Source organism: Dermacentor albipictus, chromosome 5, assembly GCF_038994185.2.
Source record: "Dermacentor albipictus isolate Rhodes 1998 colony chromosome 5, USDA_Dalb.pri_finalv2, whole genome shotgun sequence".
Classification (NCBI taxonomy): Eukaryota; Metazoa; Arthropoda; class Arachnida; order Ixodida; family Ixodidae; genus Dermacentor; species Dermacentor albipictus.
In genome coordinates, this window is record NC_091825.1 from 129161907 (window position 1) to 129185568 (window position 23662).

The 23662-nt window shown below is 43.1% G+C and overlaps 1 protein-coding gene across 1 annotated transcript; it reads left to right on the forward strand.

Moving 5' to 3' along the window:
* Window positions 1-103: 103 nt before the first annotated feature.
* On the forward strand, window positions 104-21600 carry Mcm10 (minichromosome maintenance 10 homolog). The gene is made up of 17 exons (XM_065437704.2): window positions 104-256; window positions 337-900; window positions 972-1059; window positions 3231-3393; window positions 4545-4706; window positions 5112-5242; window positions 6375-6455; window positions 7933-8022; window positions 9548-9733; window positions 11764-11846; window positions 12364-12578; window positions 15055-15187; window positions 16610-16743; window positions 17562-17675; window positions 18000-18148; window positions 19179-19221; window positions 21173-21600. The coding sequence occupies exons 1-17, from the start codon at window positions 250-252 to the stop codon at window positions 21245-21247; spliced, it is 2418 nt and encodes an 805-aa protein (XP_065293776.1). The 5' UTR covers window positions 104-249; the 3' UTR covers window positions 21248-21600.
* Window positions 21601-23662: the final 2062 nt, after the last annotated feature.

Sequence of the window (23662 nt, forward strand, 5' to 3'; positions counted from 1 at the left end):
TATACATACGTCATACTACAATAAACAACGTTGTATAAAAACTTAAGCTATGCGCTTTAGTGCTTTCACCTGCAGCTAACTTCCATTTTATCGCAGAGGACGCTCGCGGCGTTCCGTGAAAAGCGCGCGGAAAGACGGAGAGCCTCGGAGGCGTGTTTGATGTTGCTTTTGGAACGCGGCAAAGTAAATGGTAAATTGTAGGCATTAGTCTTGTCTCTTGACGTTAGGTGCTAATCAGCTATCTACACAATGAATGGTGAGTGAGTGAAGCAGCACTTGTGAGTTTGCCAGCGTTCTCATGTCTCATTGCTTAAAAATCATGTCTCCAATCAACAGATGCCGAGTTGGACATCGACGCCCTTGATGAACTACTTGGGCAAGAGCTTAAGGAAGCGGGAGAAGGTCAGGGTCCTTCAAATACGATAAGCGACCATAATACTTGCGATCGAGAAAGTGAAAATGAACCGGCCTCCACTGCGGCTATTGAAAAGCAGCTGCGTGAAATGCAAGAAAAGATGGATATTCTTCGGCGACAGCTCAAAAACCAAAGATCATGTGGCCAAGAAGCGTCCCAAGTTTCCGCCGTGCAAGCGAAAGGCGATTCCACGAGAAAAAACGGAGATAGTGGAAGCAGCTCCAGTAATTCAGTCTCCACGCGAAAGCCCTTGAAACTTGTGGACGAAGATATATTCAGTGCGGCTTCTAAAGACGATGGTAAGAAGGAGCCGGAAAAAACGTCAATAGAGAAAAGTGTTGTGCATTCCGGTGACACTGATTCGTCAGACGACGAGAAACGATATCCGACCGAAGTAGGTTTGAGCAAACTGGGCAAGAGCATAAAGAGAAACCTCGAAGAACGAAAATCGTCCGGATTTTCATCACGGCCGCCTGTTGATACATGTAAGTCAGCGGTGCCTCTTTTCCCTTTGCTGTATTATACATCTCTCGTCGTTTTTTTTTAATATTTTTAGGGAAAGACAATAAGCGCAAAGGCACCCTTCTACTTGATGGGCATGAGGAAAGTGGTGTGAGGGACCCTTACTCTGGCATACGTATTATGTAAGTATACACCAACCGTCCCACGCTGGCTTGACGTTTGACAAACGGTACAGTGAACGCTATCAAAATAACTGAACATTGCCGAAATCAAACTGTCAGGTCTGTGCTACAGTGAATGGTTTAATTATTGCAAATTTACTCCTCCAAAGCTGATTCTAGAAATTTTTTATGCAGCACTATTGTTTAACTGAACATACCATCTCATACATTGCAGAAAACCACTAGATTGGTAGAAACTAATTTATTCATTTTCAGAGCATTTGAAGAGAAAAAGAAAGCTAGCTTAATGTGTAGTGCCCTTGAAAGGCAAGTGTGAATGCATATAAAAGGTCAAGGCCACTGAGGATGGAATGCAAAGACGCTGTATACTAAAGTTAGGCTACCTGTTAAAGTACCCTGGTGGTTGAATTTACCCTGGTACGCTTGCACTGCATTTCCCTGTGCTAGCTATTGTTAAAGGGACCCTGAAATTATTTTGACGATTTTGTACAAACCTACTGAGTCAGTAGGTCTTTCTGATCATTAATTGACGCATCTAAGTGCTCCGCCGCATAAAGCGTGTTAATTTATTATAAGGTTTTAAAAATGTACATCGCTGCCGATCGCAGCACACTTCTCGGCGGAATTTTCAGCCGCCCCTACCCATATGACGTAAATCACCCAATTGACGTCAGTAGGGCGAGCTAGCCAATTGGCTGCCCAGGTCGCGTCATCGATAATTTTTCCACCTTTATGGTGAAGAAATGATGTTCGTAATACTTGGAATGTTAGTTAATTTGTTTCTATAAAAAGAAAGTAACAGCAAGAGAATGTACAAGAACAATTTCTCACTAAACTTAAGTACTTCCGGCACACAGCAAGCATCGTCTGCTTGTGTTACAACATGCTCCGTCTTGACGAGAGCTCCGCGATCAGTGTCGGTCTGTCTTTTCGTGAGCACCATGAATCGCCTTTGTTGCGTTGTGGGCTGCAAGCGTAGTGACTGGCAATATGTCACGCTGCGACATTGTGTCCCTCTGCAAAGCAGCAGACAAGCGGAGTGGCTGCAGCGCATCTGACTGTCTCTATCCGATCGGCGCCAGAATTTGTGCGTTTGCGGCCGTCCCTTTACACCGGAGGATTACTACCACAATAGCGTTTCACGAGTCTGGTATTCAAGTAAACACAAGTGAGGGCACAGGGCCTGGCCGCTTGACCTTGCCGTTTCACGGGATGAGCAGAAGCGCAAACGTAAATGATCTGCACGGTGCAGCCACCTGGTGGCACAGAGCTCAACCAGACACAGTAGCAGTAACGAAGTGTATTCTTCTTTGCTGCTGGTGTAAATTTTTCGCAGGAGCGTAATCCTTACCATACTGTTTTTGTAAATGTTTAATATGTTTTACACTTGGTTAGAGCAACATTAGCTCTTTGTTTGGCTGGTTAACCTCAGCGCGAATAGGTGGATGGACCGTGCTAACCGATCAGGCCTCGCAAATGTGTAAACTAAAGTTGCTTCATCAGCTTGAGTTTATGCCTCCACCCATCTGTTGAAAAGCCCAGCCCACCTGTGGTTACCGAAATACCAGACACATTCGATGCTGCGACAGAATGCTCGCAACGCACGCTGCTTCGATAGCTCTCGCTTGGGGTCGACTGCCAGGCAGCTGCCGGAGAGGTTGGAGAGGCTTCACGCGCGCTTGATCCTAGAGAACCGGAAGTAGATGACACGACATGCCATCATGACGCAGAGCCAGTGAAGGCGTAGTTTAGCCCCAATCACTCGGCGAACGAGTTCAGGGGAAAATGTATGACGATTGAGGAGGAACTTGCAATCATCCGTAGCTCTCTTAATATGAGACGCTTCACACAAATTGTGGTGTGAATGATTAACTTTAGCTGTACCCTATGCATCTGCAAAATATGTCCGATCCGTTTCATTAAGGCTATTGTAGTTATTGTTGTTAGCTATTGCAATAAAGCCCATCAGTGAAACGAAATTTTATTGAAATAATGCCTTCGGAGATGCCACCCTATGCTAAATGCTTTATGCTGACGAATATGGCTTGACAGCTGCTTTTGGTCATGCATCACAATAACTGGATATTACCTGACAACTTAGTTGCATGACTAGCCTGAAGCAAGTCGTATCTGCTGAGCTGTGAATGTTGAAACGATGCTTGCACTTTCAGACGGCCCCTGGTGTCATCAACAGTTATGGAAGCCCGTATGAGTGGAAGAAAAATGGTCAAGATGTCCATGGTACCCAGTTTTGTTCAGCAGAAGAAGATCGACATTGACTGGGTTACAGTTGGTGTGCTGGTCAACAAGACACCACCAAAGACATCCAAAAATGTCAGTTTAATCATATCTCTAGTCATGTGTCTACATTTAGTTGCAGCTGTTTGTTCATTCTTTAATTCTACTTGTCAACATGCCGCTGTCATTTCCTAGACAAGCTGCAGAGCATGACATCACAAAGATAGAATGGCAAGTAAAGTATTAAAAAAATATATATTTTTAGCTTTACTACTGAGAGTGCGCTGGCAAGGCAAGGATAACTATGTTTCATTGCTAAGAAACGCAAAGAAGTGTCATCTGTTCTTTTTGTCTACATTATGTGTTACCGTACCTTTCTGTTTGTAAACATGCAGCTTGTACCACTTCCTGGGACGGAGTTTACTTCACACTGAAACGTAATACTAATGCAAAGCTCTTGCATTTTTTATTTAATAGGCATGCACTTTCATCTCACAATATAATCTTTGTAGCTCTATTAAGGAAACAATAAATAATTATTTATTTGGTCACTTGGTCTAGCCAGTACTGGTTTTGAGGTCCCCGTTTCACCCATGTTTGGTGATGTTGTGACATGGTTGTAATCTCAGTTAGTTAAACTCGTTTTGTGACATCAGCCCTTGCTAAAATCAAACCAACATAGCATTACATACGTGGACATTTCTCTCATTGTGCTGATTTCTATGTCACAAGGCGCTGTAGTTTTGAATCAATCACCTTCATGGTCCTTACAATTTAACTTTAGTTTTAAGCAATTGTATTAACATCATATTAAGCACTCAGTAAATCTAAGCTTAACTCCCACTCTCAATAGACCTGTTTTTGTAGAAAGATAACTGCGGGACTAAATATAATGATGATGCAATTTCAAGCATCCTGCCCCAGTTAGAGGGACCAAGAGGTGAACAGGAAGAGGTGCTTAAATTTGGTTTCATATAACACATTTGGCAAACACATACTAATGTTAAACCGAATAACCAATAACACATAATTTGTTATTGGTGCTTGATCTAGGGTGTCCACATATGCTGGTACAGATCCTAGAGATACAGGTATCAACATAGCATTAGCACAGATGTCGAGTTTAAAATTTGATTCAACTGAGGTTGGCTTCCCACACAATGGAATTATTTTCTTTTGCAATGCTGAGTAATTCCAGTCTTGCCTCTTTTCTTGGCTCTAAGAAAAAAAAATATTTCTTGTTGCAGGGAAAGCCATTCTCAATATGGAAGTTGACAGACCTGCAAAACTGTGAAAACCTTGTCTGTGTGTTTCTATTTGGTGATGTACATGAGAAGCACTGGAAGACATCAATTGGCTCTGTGGTTGGTTTTCTGAATCCATCAGTCATGCCAAACAAGGACAGCTACGTAAGTTGTTGTTCTTAATGTATTTATGCTATTGCATAAAAAGATTGCATTAGATAAATGAAGATGTATAGCATTACTTCACTTTCATGTGATGAAGAAAATCAACACTCTTTAAAATTGAGCTATTGAATTATAAATTTCAGTGTCTGGGCCCATCTGCTATCTCACAGGAGCACCAACCACACTCCTGTGAGATACCAGACACCGCTGGGTGTATATTACTGGTGCCATGTGCAGACAGCGGGTGTGAACTAATAATAAGGTGTGCCTCTCTATGGCTTTATATGTCTCTGGGCAACAAAAAAAGTTAATAAACGTCAACTATCAAGATGCTGCTACACAGTGCAGTCTGCCTGCTTGCTTGATATTGGACATTCACTTAGCATGCGCGCATCCATTCCACAGAGCGGTCGAAAAGAAGTGTGCCTCAGTATAGACCACCCGGGCAAAGTGATGCTGATGGGAACATCCAAGGATTTTGGAACATGCAAAGGCAAAACAAGAGATGGTCAACCCTGCACCAATGTAGTGAACATGTATGTGTTAATTTTCAGTCCATAACAGCAAAAGTGAGGGTGGGACGTGTGTCTGTGGGGGGGACAGGGGGCCACGTAGCTGTGGCCATACCTCATCGAGGTGACTGTGTACACCAGAATAGTGTAAACAAAGATTAGCATTTTGGAGAATAGTGATAGGCCGTAAATGCCAGTAAATAATTTTTATAAGGGATTGCCTAGTGATATCTAGGTTATCTAATAATGTAAGCTCAAATGAAATCTTACTTTCAGTATATGTCGATTGACCACATGAGCGTGTGACATACTAGTTCTTCAGTGTCTCACATAAGGCACCTGGTTTCCCTCACATTTTCGTATTTTCTGTGCACATTGTCCTCTTAGACTCACTACGCAACATTCTTTTCCCACAATCGTCTACCACCTAAACACTATGTTATGTTATACAAGCCACGTGATGGGAAATTTCCAGGCCAAATAAAAGCTTTCTGTAAAATATTTAGTTGTCAGTTGATGCCTTAAAGATGCATGTTAGTCATTTTAAATGCTGGGGAACAAAGCGCAGTTTAAATCTTTGAATGATCATAGTACTGCTCGATAACTGCTTTAAATGCTAACCTGTAAATTTGTTAGTCCTAAATAGAAGCATAAATTTGCTTGTGTCGATGAGTATTTATACTATGCCCATTGCTTCTGCGATAGGTTAATTTCAAAGCACCTATTAGTAGACTAGTATTGAGGAAGTACTCAGTGTTTTGATTTGTTGTTGTACAAGAATCTCCTATTCATGTGCAATTTCGCACTGGATCGTAATTGCATGAAACATTCTAAAAAATTAATTAAATTATGGGATTTTACATTCCAAACCACAATCTGATTATGAAGCATGCCGTAGTGGGGGACTCCGGAAATTTGGACCACTTGGGGTTCTTTAACGTGCACATAAATCGAAATACAAGGGTGTTTTCGCATTTCGACCCCATCGAGATGCGGCTGCCGCAGCTGGGATTCGCTCCCGCGACCTCATGCTTAATAGCGCAATACCATAGCAACTAAGCAACCACGATGACTTGCATGAAACTTCGCAGCTGAATCTAAATTCTCTGAATTTTTATATAGCTACATTATTGTGGACAAAATTTGTGTTCACTAGGTCAACCTGTCCTTACTGTGTGTACCACGTCAAAGCCGAGTACCGCAAGATGAGTTCCAAGCGAACTGACCTCCAGGCATCGTAAGTTTTGGAACTTTTAGTTTTTCTTATGTCATTCTCACTTTCCACTTCTTGTGTGATAGTTTTCACCAATTCATTTGAGGAAAATGGGCTTGATTTTGCTGCGAGAGGTTAACTTCCAGGGTTGACAAATGCGTACCTGGGGACCTCAAAATTCAGGACGTGGGAGCTGCCCGCTAATTTATCGCCTTGAGCGGCAGCGTACCTCAGGACCTAAAGTTCTCTGTCTGTCTGTCTGCTGTCTGCAAAAATTAGGGGTGAAGATGGGGGGGGGCAACAAACGAAAGAAAGAATTCAGTCTCAGATACAGCTTTGAATGGCTGCCAGTACAGTTAGTAGGCATCTCGATGCTCATACTGTGACCAGAAATGGTGCCCGATCAACTTTCTCTATATATTCGCCACCTAATGAATACTGCCACAGGAAGCGGTTGCGCGCAGTGGAGATTGCTAACCAATGAGATCATAGCACAACTGTTGGCTTTTGTCGGTCACTCAAGTCCAGCTTATTTGGCGACAATTCCTTGCAGACTGCTCCGGGGGCACGGTGGGCGGCATTCGCCTGTTCTTGGTTGCTTGCATGAAGTGTGGTGTGACGAATATGCAGCTGTGCTTTGGACTGCATTTTCCCCGCTCAAAATTTGGTGCTCCATGGAAGGTGGCTTCAACAGAGCACCAAGCATCTCTTCTATGCATTACATGACCTGCCCTATTCCATTTCTTCCTTTTAGTGTCATCTAGGATATCCACTACACCAGTTTGCTATTTCATACTGCCTTCTTCCCATCTCTTGACTTTGCACCTAGAATTTTGCCTGTCATTCCAGCTGAGTATGCTCCGAAAATCCATATCTATATTACTGAACAAGCGCGTTCAAAATCATTTTCACTTTCACATGATGTAACATCCATTGCACTGCTTAAATGCATTGAAAGGCATGCACTGCTGTTATTAGATTAATGTCATATCATAATGTCCACTACAGCATCTTTGTAAAGAGAAGTGCAATATACATTGATGTTTACATGTATTAGATTAATTTCATTGTATTCTACAGAACGTAGTGCAGCCTGTGTGTTTTTATTGCAGCCTCAAATGTGCCTTTAGAGCCCTTCTGTCCAGTCATAGGCTTACAAAAGAGCAGCCATTTGGTTATCTTGAAAAAGAAATTGCATAAGTGCATGGTTCTTCGACTGTTGTCTCTGCACTCAACAATGTGTAACTGACACTGACAAGGAATGTATCACTATTCACAGATCTCTGTTGTGTACACTTCTCAAATTCATTTAAGCACACTGAAAGCTGTATCCCTCAAAATGATTGTTCAAGGCTATGTGCTCTAGTTGAGTTCCCTTTCATAGTGGCCCATTAAACCAAGTCATATCAGACATAATTGTTTGCTTATTTCTTCAAAAATGGTTGTCGTGCTCTTCCAAACACTCTGTAATGTTGACTGCTATGTCCAATGTGTTTTTAAGATACTCTGGTGTTGCGCCAAGCGGATTGAAGCAGAAAGTCCTCAAGAACAGCCAAGTCATCTACGGGGGCCAGATGTTTATGAATCCCACGTGAGTCGGTCAATGCACTGCAGAGCTATTCAGTAATCCTAATATAGCTGAATTTAATCTTGTGTACGTGTTGCAGAGATTTATAAGCCCCACCAGAACAAATTAATGCTGTTTCAACCTGTGCTGGATCGTCGGAAACAATAAATCTGTCTGTTAATTCTTGTGGGATTGCGGACTTGGATACATTTATCTGGCAACCTCTGTCTTCCCCGCTCCCTGCTGCTGGCACTTTTCATGATAGCGTCATCCTATTGCGGGCGACACCATCAGCCATGGGGGCAGAGTGGATGTAAAAGTGTGGCTGGCTTCGCTTCGTACCACCAATGTGAAGATATTGTTGACATGGCATGAAATCATATATTTGGTCGCTGACTCTCAAATTCAACAAAATTATTTTGTTTTTTCTCATTCAAATTTGCTTTTTTCTTTTGATTGCCAGATAATTTCAAGAATTTGTGCGGCCTCTACCCTGTAAGAAAAATCAATTGGAAACTGTATTTATTTGCATAATAGACCGAATTTCATTATAATGGTATTGTGAATTTCAGTAAAACGAAGCAAATTGTCAATTTTACCAACTTCCTTATATCTAGGTCTGTAATCAACAATGCTGCAAGGGAGCATTGTGGCAAGCTATTGATGGTGCATTGGGCTGCTCATTGTTATACCAGATGTATTGTTAAATCTGGTATCATTATAAGTAAGTGGGTTTGACTGTACCTGATACAACAAAAGTATTTCCATGTCAGATGCAACTACCGTAAAGATGAGGTTTGGCTGTATTATATGCCCTCATAGCTGGGACTCAATTGGCTGCTGTACTGTTTAGCATTTCAGCCATTTAAGCATTCTCAATAAATGTACCGTTGCACAATGTACACCACCTGAAATCTAAACACAAGGTACTTTTAAGGAAAGCCAAGTTTCTTGTATATGCAAGAAACGAGCATTAATTCATGCTTCTAGGGACCACATGGTTTAGATTAAACTGTCCAAAGTTAAGCACAAGTATGGTTCATAGCAGAATTATGGCAAATTACACGGACAGGTATGCACACAAAATGATTCAATGTCGTAAGTGGCTGGCCACTGCCTCCGTGATTGTATCGTGGAAAGAAGACAATGCTGTAGCATTGCCTCACTGCTTAGCTCAATATAACTTTGTGCATGTAATAGATTATGGCTACCAATTTCACACATTTTTGTCTCACATTAGTTAAAAAAAGTTTAGTCTTGCACAGTGTGGATGGAACTGCAATGCTCAAATTACACTATTAGTGTTAAATCCTTTGAACTTTTTAGGGGACTCTTTGGGAGGAGCATTCAGATTTTGAACTTTTTTTAAACAAGCCCTAGCACTTATTTGAGCTTGATTTAAACATGCTACTTGTCTGGTCACTTTGCTTTGCACAGCCATTTTGCATCTTCATTTCCGTTACTTGGAAATTTCAAATTATGTGTTTTATTTTCATCTAGCAATGCATGATGAGCTGCTCTGTAACATATATTTTGTTGCATTTTACAGACGAGAGGCAACAAGAACACTTCGTACAAAAGACAAACTAGTGTTAAGCAATCTAAAGGTTGCCAGACAGGCAGAGGAGATCGAGAAGACGTCGCGGCACGCCGCGGCACAAGCCGTTCAATTGAAGCACCTCTCCTCATCAGAGAACCAGGCCATAAACGCTGTTGCATCTAAGTCGGATTTTCTGTAAGTCTGCTTATTTAATTGTTTATGGTTTTTCTATACACATACTTCATGTTGTTCTGTTTTGTAGCTTCAGCTTGTTTTTACCATTGCCAAGACATATGAGACTATAAGCTCCCATTGGTAATCAACAGAAGTATAAAAAATACTTTTTAATTGATGTTTGAGACACAGTAGAACCTTGTTAATATGTTACTGTTTCGTACGTTTTCCTGGTGCGCCTGTTTGCAATCGAGAACACAAAAAATGACCGAATAATGTTACGCTTATATTTTACCGGTTCATACGTTCCCAGAACACACAATTTTTCAGCACCAACGTTTGGTGCTTCACCAAAATATGATCATAAGATACGTTTTCTGGCCACTAAAACACATGTAAACAAGCAAATGCGTGAGGTGCGCGTGATCGAGAATAGTATATAGTTGCCCGTTGCAGCAGCCTCACCGCAATACTCGCCTGCCCACTCGCCTCACGTTTTACGTCAGCGCGCACTCAGTTTCTCATTTCGGTACCAGCAAATCTTCTCCACTGTCCTCGCACACTGTGGTCACAGCTATCACCGCCAATCTTATTGCGATAAGCATCTTCACCTATCTAGTATTTCACAGCGCGTGGTGCCGTCGGAAGCGTAACGCATGCTTCTAATAGACGATAACCAAAACGTGACGCTATTCCATGATGCAGACCGCGATCGTATACGTTTTCTGGCTGCTGGATCCCATGTGAACAAGAAAAAATGTGAGGTGCGCGCAGTCGAGAACAATAGATAGCCATCCGTCTCGCATGAAAACAACGGCGCGCACAATTTCGTTTTTCGGTACCAGCAAATCTCAGGCCGGGTCGTCGCATGCCACATTCACAGCTATCGCCACCAAACCTATTGTGATAAGCGTCTTCATCTATCTGTTTTACAGCACGTGGTGCGTAGTGCCATTGGTAGCATACTGCGCGCCTTTAGTATAGGCGATAATCCAAACGCGCTGATGTTCCCTGCTGCAGGCGGCACAATGTGGGCATCACGTTTCACTTCGGCGGCATCCTGCGTCATCCACCAGCTTGATTTCGTTTTGGTTTCCCGTCGCCCTCTTAAAACACCACACAACAGGAAAACAAAAAACGCATCTCCGGCCTCTGGGGCACCACCAGCTAGACGTGCGTCGGAGTTTCATGCCTCAACGATCCGCGCGACGCTTCACATTATGTAGATGTCAACAATAGTTGAGTCTGTCAAACTTTTCTAGTTACTTCGGATCGTACGTTTTCCCGGTTAGTACGTCTTTTCTCGCACTGTTTTTTTTTTCTAAAACTTATGAAAGAGGTTCTATTGGGGGCATATTCTGAAATGATCCACTTCAGCTATATTATCGCCTCAGCGATTGTATCTCTATTAGGCGCGCACTGATTGGCTAGCAGAGCAGAATCGGATGACATAGCTCACCTGATTTTGCTAGGACAACCAACCAGTGCGTGCAGATGGCAAAGGTGCGGCCAAGGCGATAGTATCACAGAAGTGGATCGTTCTAGAATACAGCCCTTGTATTTGCTTAGCCATGCATGTGGCATCCTGCTTTATCTGATAAGGATGATGCGTGAAATGACTTGCAAACATGTAGGACCGATGTACTACTGTGCTCAGTATGAGCTGCAAAATGTGACTGCTTGGCTATACGCTTTCGCATTGTAGCTTGTTGAAGCTTTTTGTTGTAGGCAACGAAAAAGCTTTACACAAAAGTCAAACTGATCTTAAGGAATCTCAAGGTTGCCAGACAGGCAGAGGAGATCAAGAAGACATTGTGGTATGTGCGAAAGTGCACAGCAAAACGTTCGCGTGCTGTAGCTCATATGAACGATAGTACACAATGTACATGCAAAATTAAAGCTTGCTGCTATAGTCCTGGTTGCGTTCCAGAAAAAAATTAAAAATGCCCTTGTTGCGTGCAGCACATTGGCTGTGTACATTTTTGGTTGTGTAGGAGTCATTTCGTTCCTTTTATGACTGTGTAGGAGTCATTTCATTCTGGTAATTTCAGAGGCAAGGCATTGTGCAATCCCGGCGCTGGCTCTCGTAACTTCCTTCGCCATGTGGTTCATGAGAAAGACTCAACATCATCTGGTAATGTTTTGTTTCATTATAGCTACATATATGTGTGTATATATATATATATGTGTGTGTGTGTGTGTGTGTGTGTGTGTGTGTGTGTGTGTGTGTGTGTGTATATCCTTCAGTCACAGTACTGACAGTGTTAGAAGTGTGTACATAGTTGCCCCATATCGGAAAGTGGACATTCACGCACACTGTATATTTCGCCACTTTACACAGACGAAACTGATTGCTGTAACTGCCATCATTGCCTCTTCTTTCAAATGTACAGCAGAACCTCTTTTTTAACATCTAATATTTGTCACAACCACTCTTTTGTTATCTCATATTTTGTCATCAGCACATGCAGTCGACTTCCACTGTTTCCACTTGTTAAAAGCATTAATTGTTGTGACATGATTTTATTATTGTCACGGCAGTAAGTATGGTAGCGCAGTGAGAGCAAGTACGGTAGGTTTAGCTCAGCCAGAATTTGAACCACGAGTCAGAATTCGAACTGATCCTCTTCTATCATTCATTTCATTTGCAGCGGCATCCTCAAAAAAGGAAATGGTATCTATCACTGCTAAGGACCTGCTCAAGATGCACAACGGCAGTGTGAAGTCGCCTGCAGGTGCATCTTTAGTTTCCGGAAGGACTGCCCCAGCATTGCAGGCAAAGGCACTTGGTGCTATCAGCCCCATTGGCTCAGGTTCAGTGCCGTTTCCAAAACTGACTGCTTTAACTCCATCTGAAATCGCTAAGGTGAGTAGTCACTCTAAATTTGCATGGTAACATTAGTTGCACTCCTTGTGCTATACAAGGTCTGAAAAGCAATGGGACTGGGTCTGCTCTGTGGGCTATGAGTGAAATAGCGATAAGCTTATTATTTAGCCAAGTAATATGATGCCTTAGTAGTATATGACTGTAATCGCAGCTTTCTGTGTCCATCTAGCTTTTCTTTTTTTACTCATACGTTGTTTTTTATATATCATTGCCTTTGCAAGCTGTTCAGCTCTAAGAATTGAGGAATAAACCATGACCATAGACCAATGAAGCAACCAGAAATTTTTGATTTACTTGGGGAAAGCTCTGTCAGGAGCACTCAAAATGCTTTGGCAAGTGTACAGAGATGATACCATGTCACACACACGTGTTTGAACTGCACAAAAGGTTCGAAGAGGGGCGCAAGGAAATGAAAAATGGCTAAAGAAGCGAGATGCCTGCAACAAGCAGAAATCATTGCAACATCTACCGTGTAAGGCAGGTGTGTGCTGATCAGTGGTTGACTGTTAGAATGATCACCAGCCAGTTTAATATGCAAAAGGACTGTGTTTAGAGGATAATCGCTGAAAATTCGGGCATGCAAAAAATCTGTGCAATTATGGTGCCACAGCGGCTGAATTCTGATCAGCATGCATTGTCTGTGTATCATCACAAGTCTTCAAACTGAGCCAGATTTCTTATGTTGAGTAATTACCGGGGGTGAGACGGTTTTTGGGTACGACCCAGAATCCAAGATCCAGAGCTGTCAGTGTAAGTCTACGTTATTACCGAGGCTGAAGAAAGTCAAAAGTCATGATGTTCACATTTTTTAGTGTCAGAGGCATCAACCTCAGTGAGTTCATGCCACTGAGCCAGACGATAAATCAGCAAGCTTACAAAGAGATTTTGTGCCGTTTGCTTTGCTCAGTACACCAGAAGAAACCGTAATCGTTTTGGGACAGATAATGGCTGCTGCATCAAGACAGCACACCAAGACACAACGGCCTCAGCCTCCAGCAGTTTCTGGCCAACATTGCCATTCTAGAACAACCGTCCTATTCCCTTGGTCGTCCCACGTGTCGCTTTTTTTATTTTGCAAGCTCAAAAAAATGATCAAGGGAATCTGTTTTGAAAGCTTGGAGGTCACGAAGAAGGCCGTAACAATGTAACATCAGCAAGCTGGAGGAAAGCATAGGGTTGGAAAACTTTTCATACAAGAGCATTGTTGATTGCTCAAAAAATATTTGCCTATTACATTGCACCAGATGTCTCAAATAAAGGTCTGCCATCGCTTTTCTCTGCACTTTAAAGGGCCCCTCACCAGGTCTGGCCATTTTGAGCTGACAAGCGCAGAGCACACAATGCACGTTAACGATCGTGTCTGCTAACTATTACTTCGCTACGTGCCACGGAAAGATGTAGAATTTCAAACCGAACTCCGTTTGCCCTTTCCCTTGCAGCTGCCGTGCTCCAAGCTGGAGAGTGACGTACACATGCTAGTGCGCCTACATTAACGTGTTCATGCTGTGACATGACTCGTAGTGACATATAATCTCGAGAATTATTCAAGTCAACATGTCTTATTTCTGGAATCTGTTGCTTGAATAGACAAATTAAAGTTTAGAGAAATAATAAAACACACAAACCGAATGTCTGTATGTTTTTGTTTTACTTCACACCACAGCAAGAGAGATGTACTTTCGTTTCATCTGCTTGTTCCCACGTCGTGCACGTAGACACCGAAACTATGTCATTTTCTATGGTGTTGCAGCATGGGATCATGCTCTGTGATCCGCTTGTGTCTGCCTCAGTGTTCGTGTAGCACTGACTTATACCGCTAGTCAGGTGTCCTCGCGCATAGCATGCAAAATTGTGCGCTTCGCGAAACGAGACAGTCGCAACAGCTTGCCTGTGACGTCGTCAGTGGAAGTGCGCCGCGCCGCAAAAAAGCAAAGAGGAAAAGAAACGAAGGCAGGGCCCGTGACATATGTGACACGCGTTTCTCAAGCTCCAGTATGGGAGAATACAGGGAAGGAATTTCGCTTGCGGAGGCTGTACGAGGCAAGTGGAGAAAGTTTTTTGTTTGGCAGTTTCACTCGCATCCTGAAATAATGGTTTTGTGGCGCTGAAATAATTCTATCTCGGCTATTAATGAGCCTATTTGAAGATTAATGTCGGCTATTAATGAGCCTATTCTTTTGCGGCAGAACGCTCCCTAGAGAACATGTAACAACTTTCAGTGTATAGCCGAAATTTGCTATGTGACCTGGTGAAGAGCCCTATATAAAAAAAAATTCTTACTGCTACTGCAGTATTAAAGTATACAAACCTTTTGAATGTAACCAAATGGTGTGTTCAATGATTTGGTATTCTGTGCCTTGAATCAAACTCTACTGTTGATAATTATTGCAATAGTGCTGACACTAGATGCGGAACCTTAAACTCGGGCTTGGGTTATCTTTTTTTGTCTACACAGCTGAGAGCTGCACAGAAGCTGAGTGCTAAAGCTCCTCTTGTGAGACAGGATCCTAATGCCGTGAAAAAAGACACCACGTCCTCTGAAATTCAAGCTAAGATTCAAAGGAAACTTGAGGAACCTCCCACATCAGGTGAGCATGGCTTTCATTTTGCAGCAAGAGCAAGATCAGGCATCATTTCTACTTCAGCGCTACAGTCATTAAGAGAAGGAACATTTATTAAATCTTACAACAAAACTACAGGCAAATGAGTTCATATCGAACTCATTTTATGAGGTGCCACTAATACATTCAGTGTAATAAATTCAGTGTTCAAGTAGTACCCAGGAACAATGCTGTCTGTGCTTCTTGTCCACCCTCTGTGTCGTGTCCAATAGTAGAACCTCATTCATACATTTTGGAAAAGATTACAAGAAAAAAACTAACTGGGAAGCTGTATGATCCAACGTCACTCAAAAATATGGCAGACAAAACTGTAGTTGACATCTACGAAATGCGAAGTGTTCCACGTATCGTTGCAGCACGAGATGTAGACATGCGCTGAGCTGGTGGAGCCCAAGCAGCCTGAGACATGCTGTGTCAATTTTCTATTGCTTAGTGTTCTAATATGTCGATGGGAAGCCAAAACGAAAACAAGCTAGTGGGTGATGCCAGAATACTATTCCGCCAGAGTAAAACATGACACTCACTTCGCACTGCCTGTAGCAGGAAACGGCGGCATGGTTGGGTTACCGCCTATTAAAACCGTGCAGTGCATTTCGAACAGTAGTAGGCCACACGCACTACAATACAGATAGGAGAAGATGCTTATCACAATAGGATTAGCTGTGATAGGGGATTTGCTGGTGCCGAAAGTGAAAATTGAGTGTGTAGAAGCATTTTCAGTGTCAGGGGCGGGACAAGTAATACTATGGGGAAGGTACCCTGCCGGGCTCCTACTTCTCATGGTCGCACATGCCTTGCACTTTTTTTTGTTCACATTGGATCTAGTGGCTGGAAAAGGTATCACATGATCGCAGTTTGGTGATGCACATTGGTGTAAAATTGTGCATTTCGTGAACATATTAGCTGGTAAAAAAGAAGCTTAACTGTGATGGGTCATTGGAGTGAATGAAATACGCCTCTAGCCACTTGCTTTCAACCTTTTACTTGCAATAGCAAGTTATACACTTTGTGTTTGCACTTGTTTCGGACCCTTCTTGTGTGTCTAATATGCTTCCGAAATGTGTTATTCAGCAAAATTTAGTTGCATGGCAAGTTCTCATACTTAGTGTTTACACTGATGTGTGTCATCGTGTATGAATCCTCTAATGTATATGTTATAATCATTACAACCGTCATTCAAGTGCATGCTAGATGGTGCCACAATACTGCACCTCGGCAAACACAAGCTTCACCGAGGCCCATGTAGTATTTGCACCTTGTTTGCACCTTGTGTCATACAGTGATGGCAGTCTGTCAGGACACAGTCATGCCCGTCACAGAAGTGGTTAGTGCAACTTCACAGGTAGTTCCTTTTCACCTGATGGCACATCTATTCAAACACTTTTTCAGGCAAAGAAACCCGAGATGATGAGTTGGTAGAAATGCCAGCAGCCAAAAAATCTCGTCTGGGGCCAGCATTGACTAAGGAAGAAGTAGAGAAGCTGCTTCGTCAAAAGTCATCTCATGCTCACCAAGTGGATGATGTAAGGCTCTATTCCATGCTGATGTTGTTATGCACTGACTGCTCAAGTGTGCCTTATTTAGATTATGTTGCGTCTTTAAGACATTTAGCATTTCGACTTTTTTGTGTTGCTTATTCGGATTTGAACAACAGCAAATGGGTAGAAGATACAGGTAGTGCATGCCTTGCTTGTGTGTTCATCATGTTTGGCGCTGTTCGAATCAGAATGAAGATGGCACAAAAGGAAGTTGCTGACTTCTCCTGCAGCTATTGCTAAATGCAAATCTGATGCAATAGTGTTAACTGAAACTGTTGTTAATACATATTCATTGTGATAAACTGGCTAGAGTGATTTCATGTCTCAGTGATAAGCAGTCTCATAGCCAAGAGAATAAGACAAGCAAACAAACAAACAAAATGTTGATTGCGACATGGAAACAGCTTTTTGAGCTATTCATTGTACTGCATTATAAACATTTAGTGCTCCTGTGCCTGGCAGAGAATGCAGTCACATGTACTGCCATTACAGTTGCTCACCAAGAATTATGTTTAGAAGTCTGACACTTGATGTTCGGAACAATTAGCGGGAAGTTTTAGAAGGTAGACTTAAAGTTAGTGAATGCTATTGGCCTTGCATGCAAAAAAGTCCAGTCAGACTTTGTTTCTCTGTATATGCAGCACGGACAACACTGCTTTTTATGTACACTAACGTTCTTTTACCATATGCAACCTTAGTGTGCCCGACTATAAGACTCTTTAGTAACTGTAAAGAATGTAGCTTCATGCAGTGTGTGATTGACTTATGGCTAACGGTTGTGTGTTTCTGGGGTATGTTTTCAGCTTGAGCAGGAACAGGAAGAGCAGTACTTTAGCGTATTGGAGAAGAAGGAGCAACTGGAAGAAAAGATGCTGTCTGTCACAGAAATACAGTGTGATGTGGTGTCCTGCAGAAAGGTGCGTCGTCTTGTACTTCCCTAATCTTTGTGTTTTACTTTACAAAGCAGTAATGTGTAGAGAGCAAGACAAAAATTCTTCAACAAAACTGAAGATGCCCTAAGTTAGAAAAACAAATTTAGTAACCGCGAAGATGCACTATGTGCCTTTTTCATGAAATATTTGGGTCACAATAATATGCAGTTTTACGTAATAATAATGTGAATATTTGGTTTAGGCTATGGCTAGGCTAGAAATTGAAGAATATCTGCTTTTTAGTGTAATGTTATGGATTTTTTTTTTTTTTGACATGGTATAATTCCTGGTCTTTCTGTTTTTCATCAGTGCAACTACACAGCTCAACAGGCATCTGACTTGTGCAAGAAGGAAAACCATGTCCTGAAGCACCACAAGGCTATGAAGCGTTTCTTCCGCTGCAAGGACTGCAGTCACCGCACAGTCACCTTTGCCCGGGTTCCAGCTCTCAGCTGCAGGTGAGCAAGACACGGCCACATAAATATCACGTGCAGGGGCTCTAAGTGAAAACAAGAGGTTCACAGGAAAACATAAAGTGGAAGTATAGAGTTGAAGTGATCAGCAGTGGTCGAAAACAGAATGTTTCTGGAGCCAACGTTCCAACATGGGGACTTATCTGCGTCGAGGTGATGTATACTATTCTTCCTGTGGAAACATTGGCTGCTGAGACACCTCTCATTCGACTTCTGTTGATATTCAGGGACTGCCCCATCCCAAGTAATCGCCCATCCTCAAGTCATTGCACCCCTTTTCTTTTCCTAGAAAATGTCCATTTCACGGAGTACAAAGAAATTTTGCCCACCCTCACAAAAGCCCCGCAGAACATGAAGTGTCGCAGTTTGCCTGACCACATAATATGTGCCTTACAGCAGCACTGAATCGCACTGCAGGGTTTGTCTACGTTCTGCGCAAAAAGCACGCCTTCTGCTGGCTGGTTATCGGCCATCCTCTATCAGTCTGTCACGAATTGAATATACCGACATTTTTTTACACACATCAAGTTCTCTGCACATCAATGCTATTGGCTTTCGCTACTTGTGTAATGTGAAGTATATAATTTCACTGTGCACTAGTTGTGTCAACTTATGTAGATAATACTCAGTATACGTCTATACAATGGTGTAATTGCAACCATTGATTATGTTTAAGCTTCCCACATTCTGTATATATACAGTAGCTTGTAGCTTATCTTAATCGTGACCCTTTCTTAGGGAGTTTCACGGGTTGGTCTCGAGAAATCTCTGTGTGTTGTTTTATCACAATGAACTCCATAGCATGATCTGTTAAATTTTTTTTTAATATGTGTAATTATTTTTAAAACAACAGTAAGTTGGAAATTAATTCATTCAAGTTCATTTTGGTCAGAGGTCTGAACAAGTATAATTTTAGTAAAAACTGTAAGTACATTCAAATAAACTGTTTTGAGGGTGTTGTGCTTGTGAAAATGTGTTAACTTCACTCGAATTTGTCTCTCTCCCTTTCTTTTAGGAAATGCAATGGCTCCAATTTCGAAAGAACATCCATGGGAAAGGTACAGTACCATATTTGTCTTTTGTTACTGTGAGAGTGCTATTGCTTGAACACTGCCATGTGTAATGTGCGCGAACGATGTGGTTATATAAAACTGCAGATGATCTTGCAATACAGTCAAACCTCATCAATAACGAAGTCCGTTGGCCGCGAAATTTCCTTAGCTACAAGCATAAATATATATATGAGGAAAAAAAATTGCGATCAGGCATATCTGAAAGAAACCCAGGTGGGGTGCATCTGCTGGCGCAAAAAGTCTCCTGCAAATTTTGATGGCCCGTCGGCATTTTGCTGTGCCGACACAAGGCATGGGAACAACAATAAATACCATATTATTTTCACATATTATCGCATCCTTGCATGAGGACTACCCCCAATTTTAACAACCCAAAATGTGAAAAGAATGGCGCATGCAACCCACAGAAATAACTGCACAGAAGAATGCTCAAATCTCTGCAGAAAGGTCTCGCGGATGCATGACACCTCCGCCACCTATCTTCGCCACCTCTTTGGCGACGCTGATATCCTTCCGCTACTGTGTAAAGGATCGATGCCTATCGCAGCTCTCGTGATGTGAGTGAGTGAATGAGTGGATAAACTTTATTGGGTCCTGCAAAACGCAATGAATTGTGATCCGAGTCCTGGTTCGCCAGCACTGCTTGCACTATTTATTCTCGAACTGCTAACACTGCGAAAATTCTAAATGGCGATCCGAAAATCAGAAAATGGGTGACCGTAAAAGAGGGGAGAGAGCGCTTCTACACGTGGAAGTGGTGTTTCCTAGGGCATCACGAAACCTTATATGGCAGAGAACACTGCCTTTAGGTGGGGCTTCATGTCAGTGCCGCGTGTGCTGCCGTGAAGCCACACCTAAAAGCGAAGTTTCAGTATCCGCACTTTGACTTTACTGTCAATTTTTTTCCAAAGTTCTGGTGCAGCTTATACACGCAAAAAATACACTACGTGCGCTCGCTCTCAATCGCCGCGAATACGCAACCGTGGGATCGGTGTTATCACGCGGACTCGACACGATGGCTTACCGACTGTGGTTAAACTAGCCAAGGTGCTGGCCTTCTAGTGTGTGTCATTTCAAGTCTCGCCACCAGCATACTTTTCGGAAACGGAGGGGACCGCACGTGGATCCGTACGCCGCTACCACGGCCGTCAATTTAGCCTGTTCGTCTGATCTCACTCTCGATCGCCGATGAGGTCTATGGGTGCGAACATATTGATGGCGAGCTTCCCGCAACGGCTTGTCACCGGCCATGCTGCTTCGGCCACTAGCTCTAGCCGGCTCCGTTTCGTCGGGAGTCTGCAACGAAAGTTGCGGTTTTGGGCCATTCAACATGGCGGCAAGTTTGTTCATGCCGAAAACATCGTACGGTGTCCGAAATTTCTATTGTTATTATTCTAGTGCTAATGGTAGGTGGCGGTGCCGCAGGGAAGTCCAAAAAAATCGAGCGTCTGAAAAATTGCTCGGCGTCTGTATTTGACAATTTTGTTACCAGAATATATATATTGAGGCACTGCTAACCAAAATTTGTATCGCTATAACCGATACCGAGTTGGATAACACGTTTTCAATATTGTTATAGCACTAGAATACTCCAATGAAATAAAGCCCGGCCACCAAATTTCTTGTGTAGTTCGTTATATCAGTGTTCGTTATATCGAGATTTGACTGTATCAACATGTTTCTCATACACTTTTTCCTGTTGACTGCACCTGCTTTTTAAAAAGACAGATAATGCATTATGGTCATTAGGGTCGAACACAGTGGCAACACCATTTGTTGCTACTGTTCCGAGGTTATGCGGTGGTGGTGTGCACTGTTTTCAATGAGGCACCTTTGTTTGGCTCAGCTTTTCGATTTGTACTTTCTCTGCAAGTTTGCTACATTACTGGATGTTGCTGTCTATTAGTAATTCCAGTCATACACCTTCCTTTTCCAGCCAAAGCCTGGCCCCATGCTTGACAGCGAAAAATTACTGATTCGTGGAGAAGAGGTCAAGTACCTGAATAAGTGACCACACTGACTTTTCTTTTTCGGCTTTCGGCAAAACACCATTCGCACAGAAGCGTTGTGCATGTCATCAAGCCCACTTTCATTTCTGCAAGCATTGTATCATGCCCATTATAATGTTCATTATGCACAGTCTGCTAGAACACATCCTCATGTAATATAGGAGGCCCCTCATAAAATATAATGTATTTCATGATGCCACGTTGATTGTCTGCTCATCATAATTGTGTGACAAAGGGCAGTTTGTTCCACCAATTTTAAATATAATGTATTTTCTCTCATTTTACTACGTGGTTTTATCTGTTCATCTTGTACATGTCAATAAAGAAGGATTAGTAAACAATGTACATGCATAAATGTGACTTGTGTGCAATTCCTGTCAATATGTCAAAAACATTCTGTGCACTAGCCTTATGTCATCTGTTGTTAGCAGCTTTTGTGTAAACCATTCCTCGATGCCTGAGAGTTTTCAAAGGGGTTTTAATTAGAATCGTGTACCATATATTGTATAGGGACCACACCTTTGTTCTTGTTTTTCTCAAGTTTGGATCCAGGTTTCTTGACTGTGGCTCATACACGAGTTAAAAGTAAGTAAATTTGTATATCCTTTTGGATATCCTTGCTGCCTGTGCGACGACCCTGAGAAACTCATTTTATCTTCGTTAGCTACCTCATTCGTCGTCGCTTGCGCGTAACAGTTCAGCTGGTGCAGCCGGAATCTGCTTAATAGCAAGCGCGCTGTTACATGATACAGCCGTCCTTGCGTGTGGGCTCGGACGTCACGTCGCGTGTGTGGTAGTAGCGCGCTGACAGAAAAAAAAAAAAAAAAAGCTACCGGGATTTTCGCACGAAACCGTGAACGGAATGTTTCAGTCGATAACGCCCGCGTACGTTTCGGGTGACGCGGGAGCGAATCGATAAAGCTCGCTGCACAAACGTATTCATGAAGCCTACAGCGTGGTCGCGAAACTTATGGTGCATGGAGCCCATGCGCGATGAACGCATGCGCACAGCGTGACAGTGCAAGTCGCGCCGGGATACGAACTTCGCCGGGACTTGAGTCGACGGGCTTTTCTCTAACAATCAACTGTGGAAATAACCGATGAACGGAGATACAGAATAAATTTAATATAGAGATACCCGGTCTGGGTTCGCCCCACATTGTTCTAATTGTCTGCTGAGTCTAGCTACGTGACCAGCGCGGTCGTGACTTCTACTGAAGAGGATACGTGACCAGCGCGATACGCAACGATACTACAGTGACCGATACGGCGTGCGATACGCGTCTCGGTGTGATGCACCTCTGTGCGCCGCACCGCGATACCGCGCTGTTCAAGGGTGAAGCCATCGGACGCGGGCTCGGACGTTGCTCCGCCTGTAATGTTGCGCGATGATAAAATGTCTTCCACGAACGCAACGTATTGTTTTCTTAATGCTGATAACAACGCCTTTTTTTCTGTACAGGCTTGCTTAACTGGCAGGCCTATGAAGGCAGTGAGGGCAGATAAAAACAGCAGCGAACGATCGGGCGTAAGGTCTCTCGCTAACAGATCCCGAAACATTTGTTCTCGGTCAAGAGAGGATGTCAGTGAGAGCATGTGGTGTAAAGACACTGCCCCCCCCCCCCCCGAAAAAAAGATAGTGTCAGCTATAAACTGGGCAAAAGACGGTTCGGTAAAGGTGAGAACGTCCAGCTAGCTGGCAAACTCGAGCGAATGGTTACGTTTGTCTTTCCATTGGCTGTCAAGGATGTCTAGTTTCCGAAAAGGCGCCTGACTCTGACAAATAAAAGAAAAGTAAAGCATGCCTGGAGAGAGTGCGCAGCTTAAACGAGTGCCTACAAGCATATTATTTTCGAAGTATTCTTAGAGACAATCCGCGCAGTGTCTGGGATCACGTGTCGCGCAAGTGCACGCGCAGTTCAGCGGAAGGGTGGCTATATAAAGGTGATGTGCACCACGCTCTTTCTCTTCTGGGTCCAAGATATCGTCCCGTATATGTGTATACAACCCGGTAAAACCCGCGCGTTGTGTGCGGGCTTTTACGGCACGCCACGCTCCCACGTAAGGCGCCGTAAATAAGCGCAATATCTACCCTCTCTCCGGCTGCCACCTCCTTTTGCGCCCGTCCATGAACGGCCACAGCGCTCACTTGCCGTCTTAAGCGTGACCGTGGCGCGGCCGCGTCCCTGAATGTGGACCACGTTATTCTGTCTCGCTCGGCGCTTGCGGTCAACAGCCCAACTATAAACCAAGCGTGCATGCAGTTATCTCTGCAAGACGTTGACAACGCACTGATTATTGGGCCGCAATAAAGTTCGCACGCGCACTGCTTCCCCGATAGCGGGCTGGGCTGGGCAGGAGTGGGAGGGGATGCCCTTCCTGTTTTCATCACTGCTTTCCTTGCACTTAATCTCCTA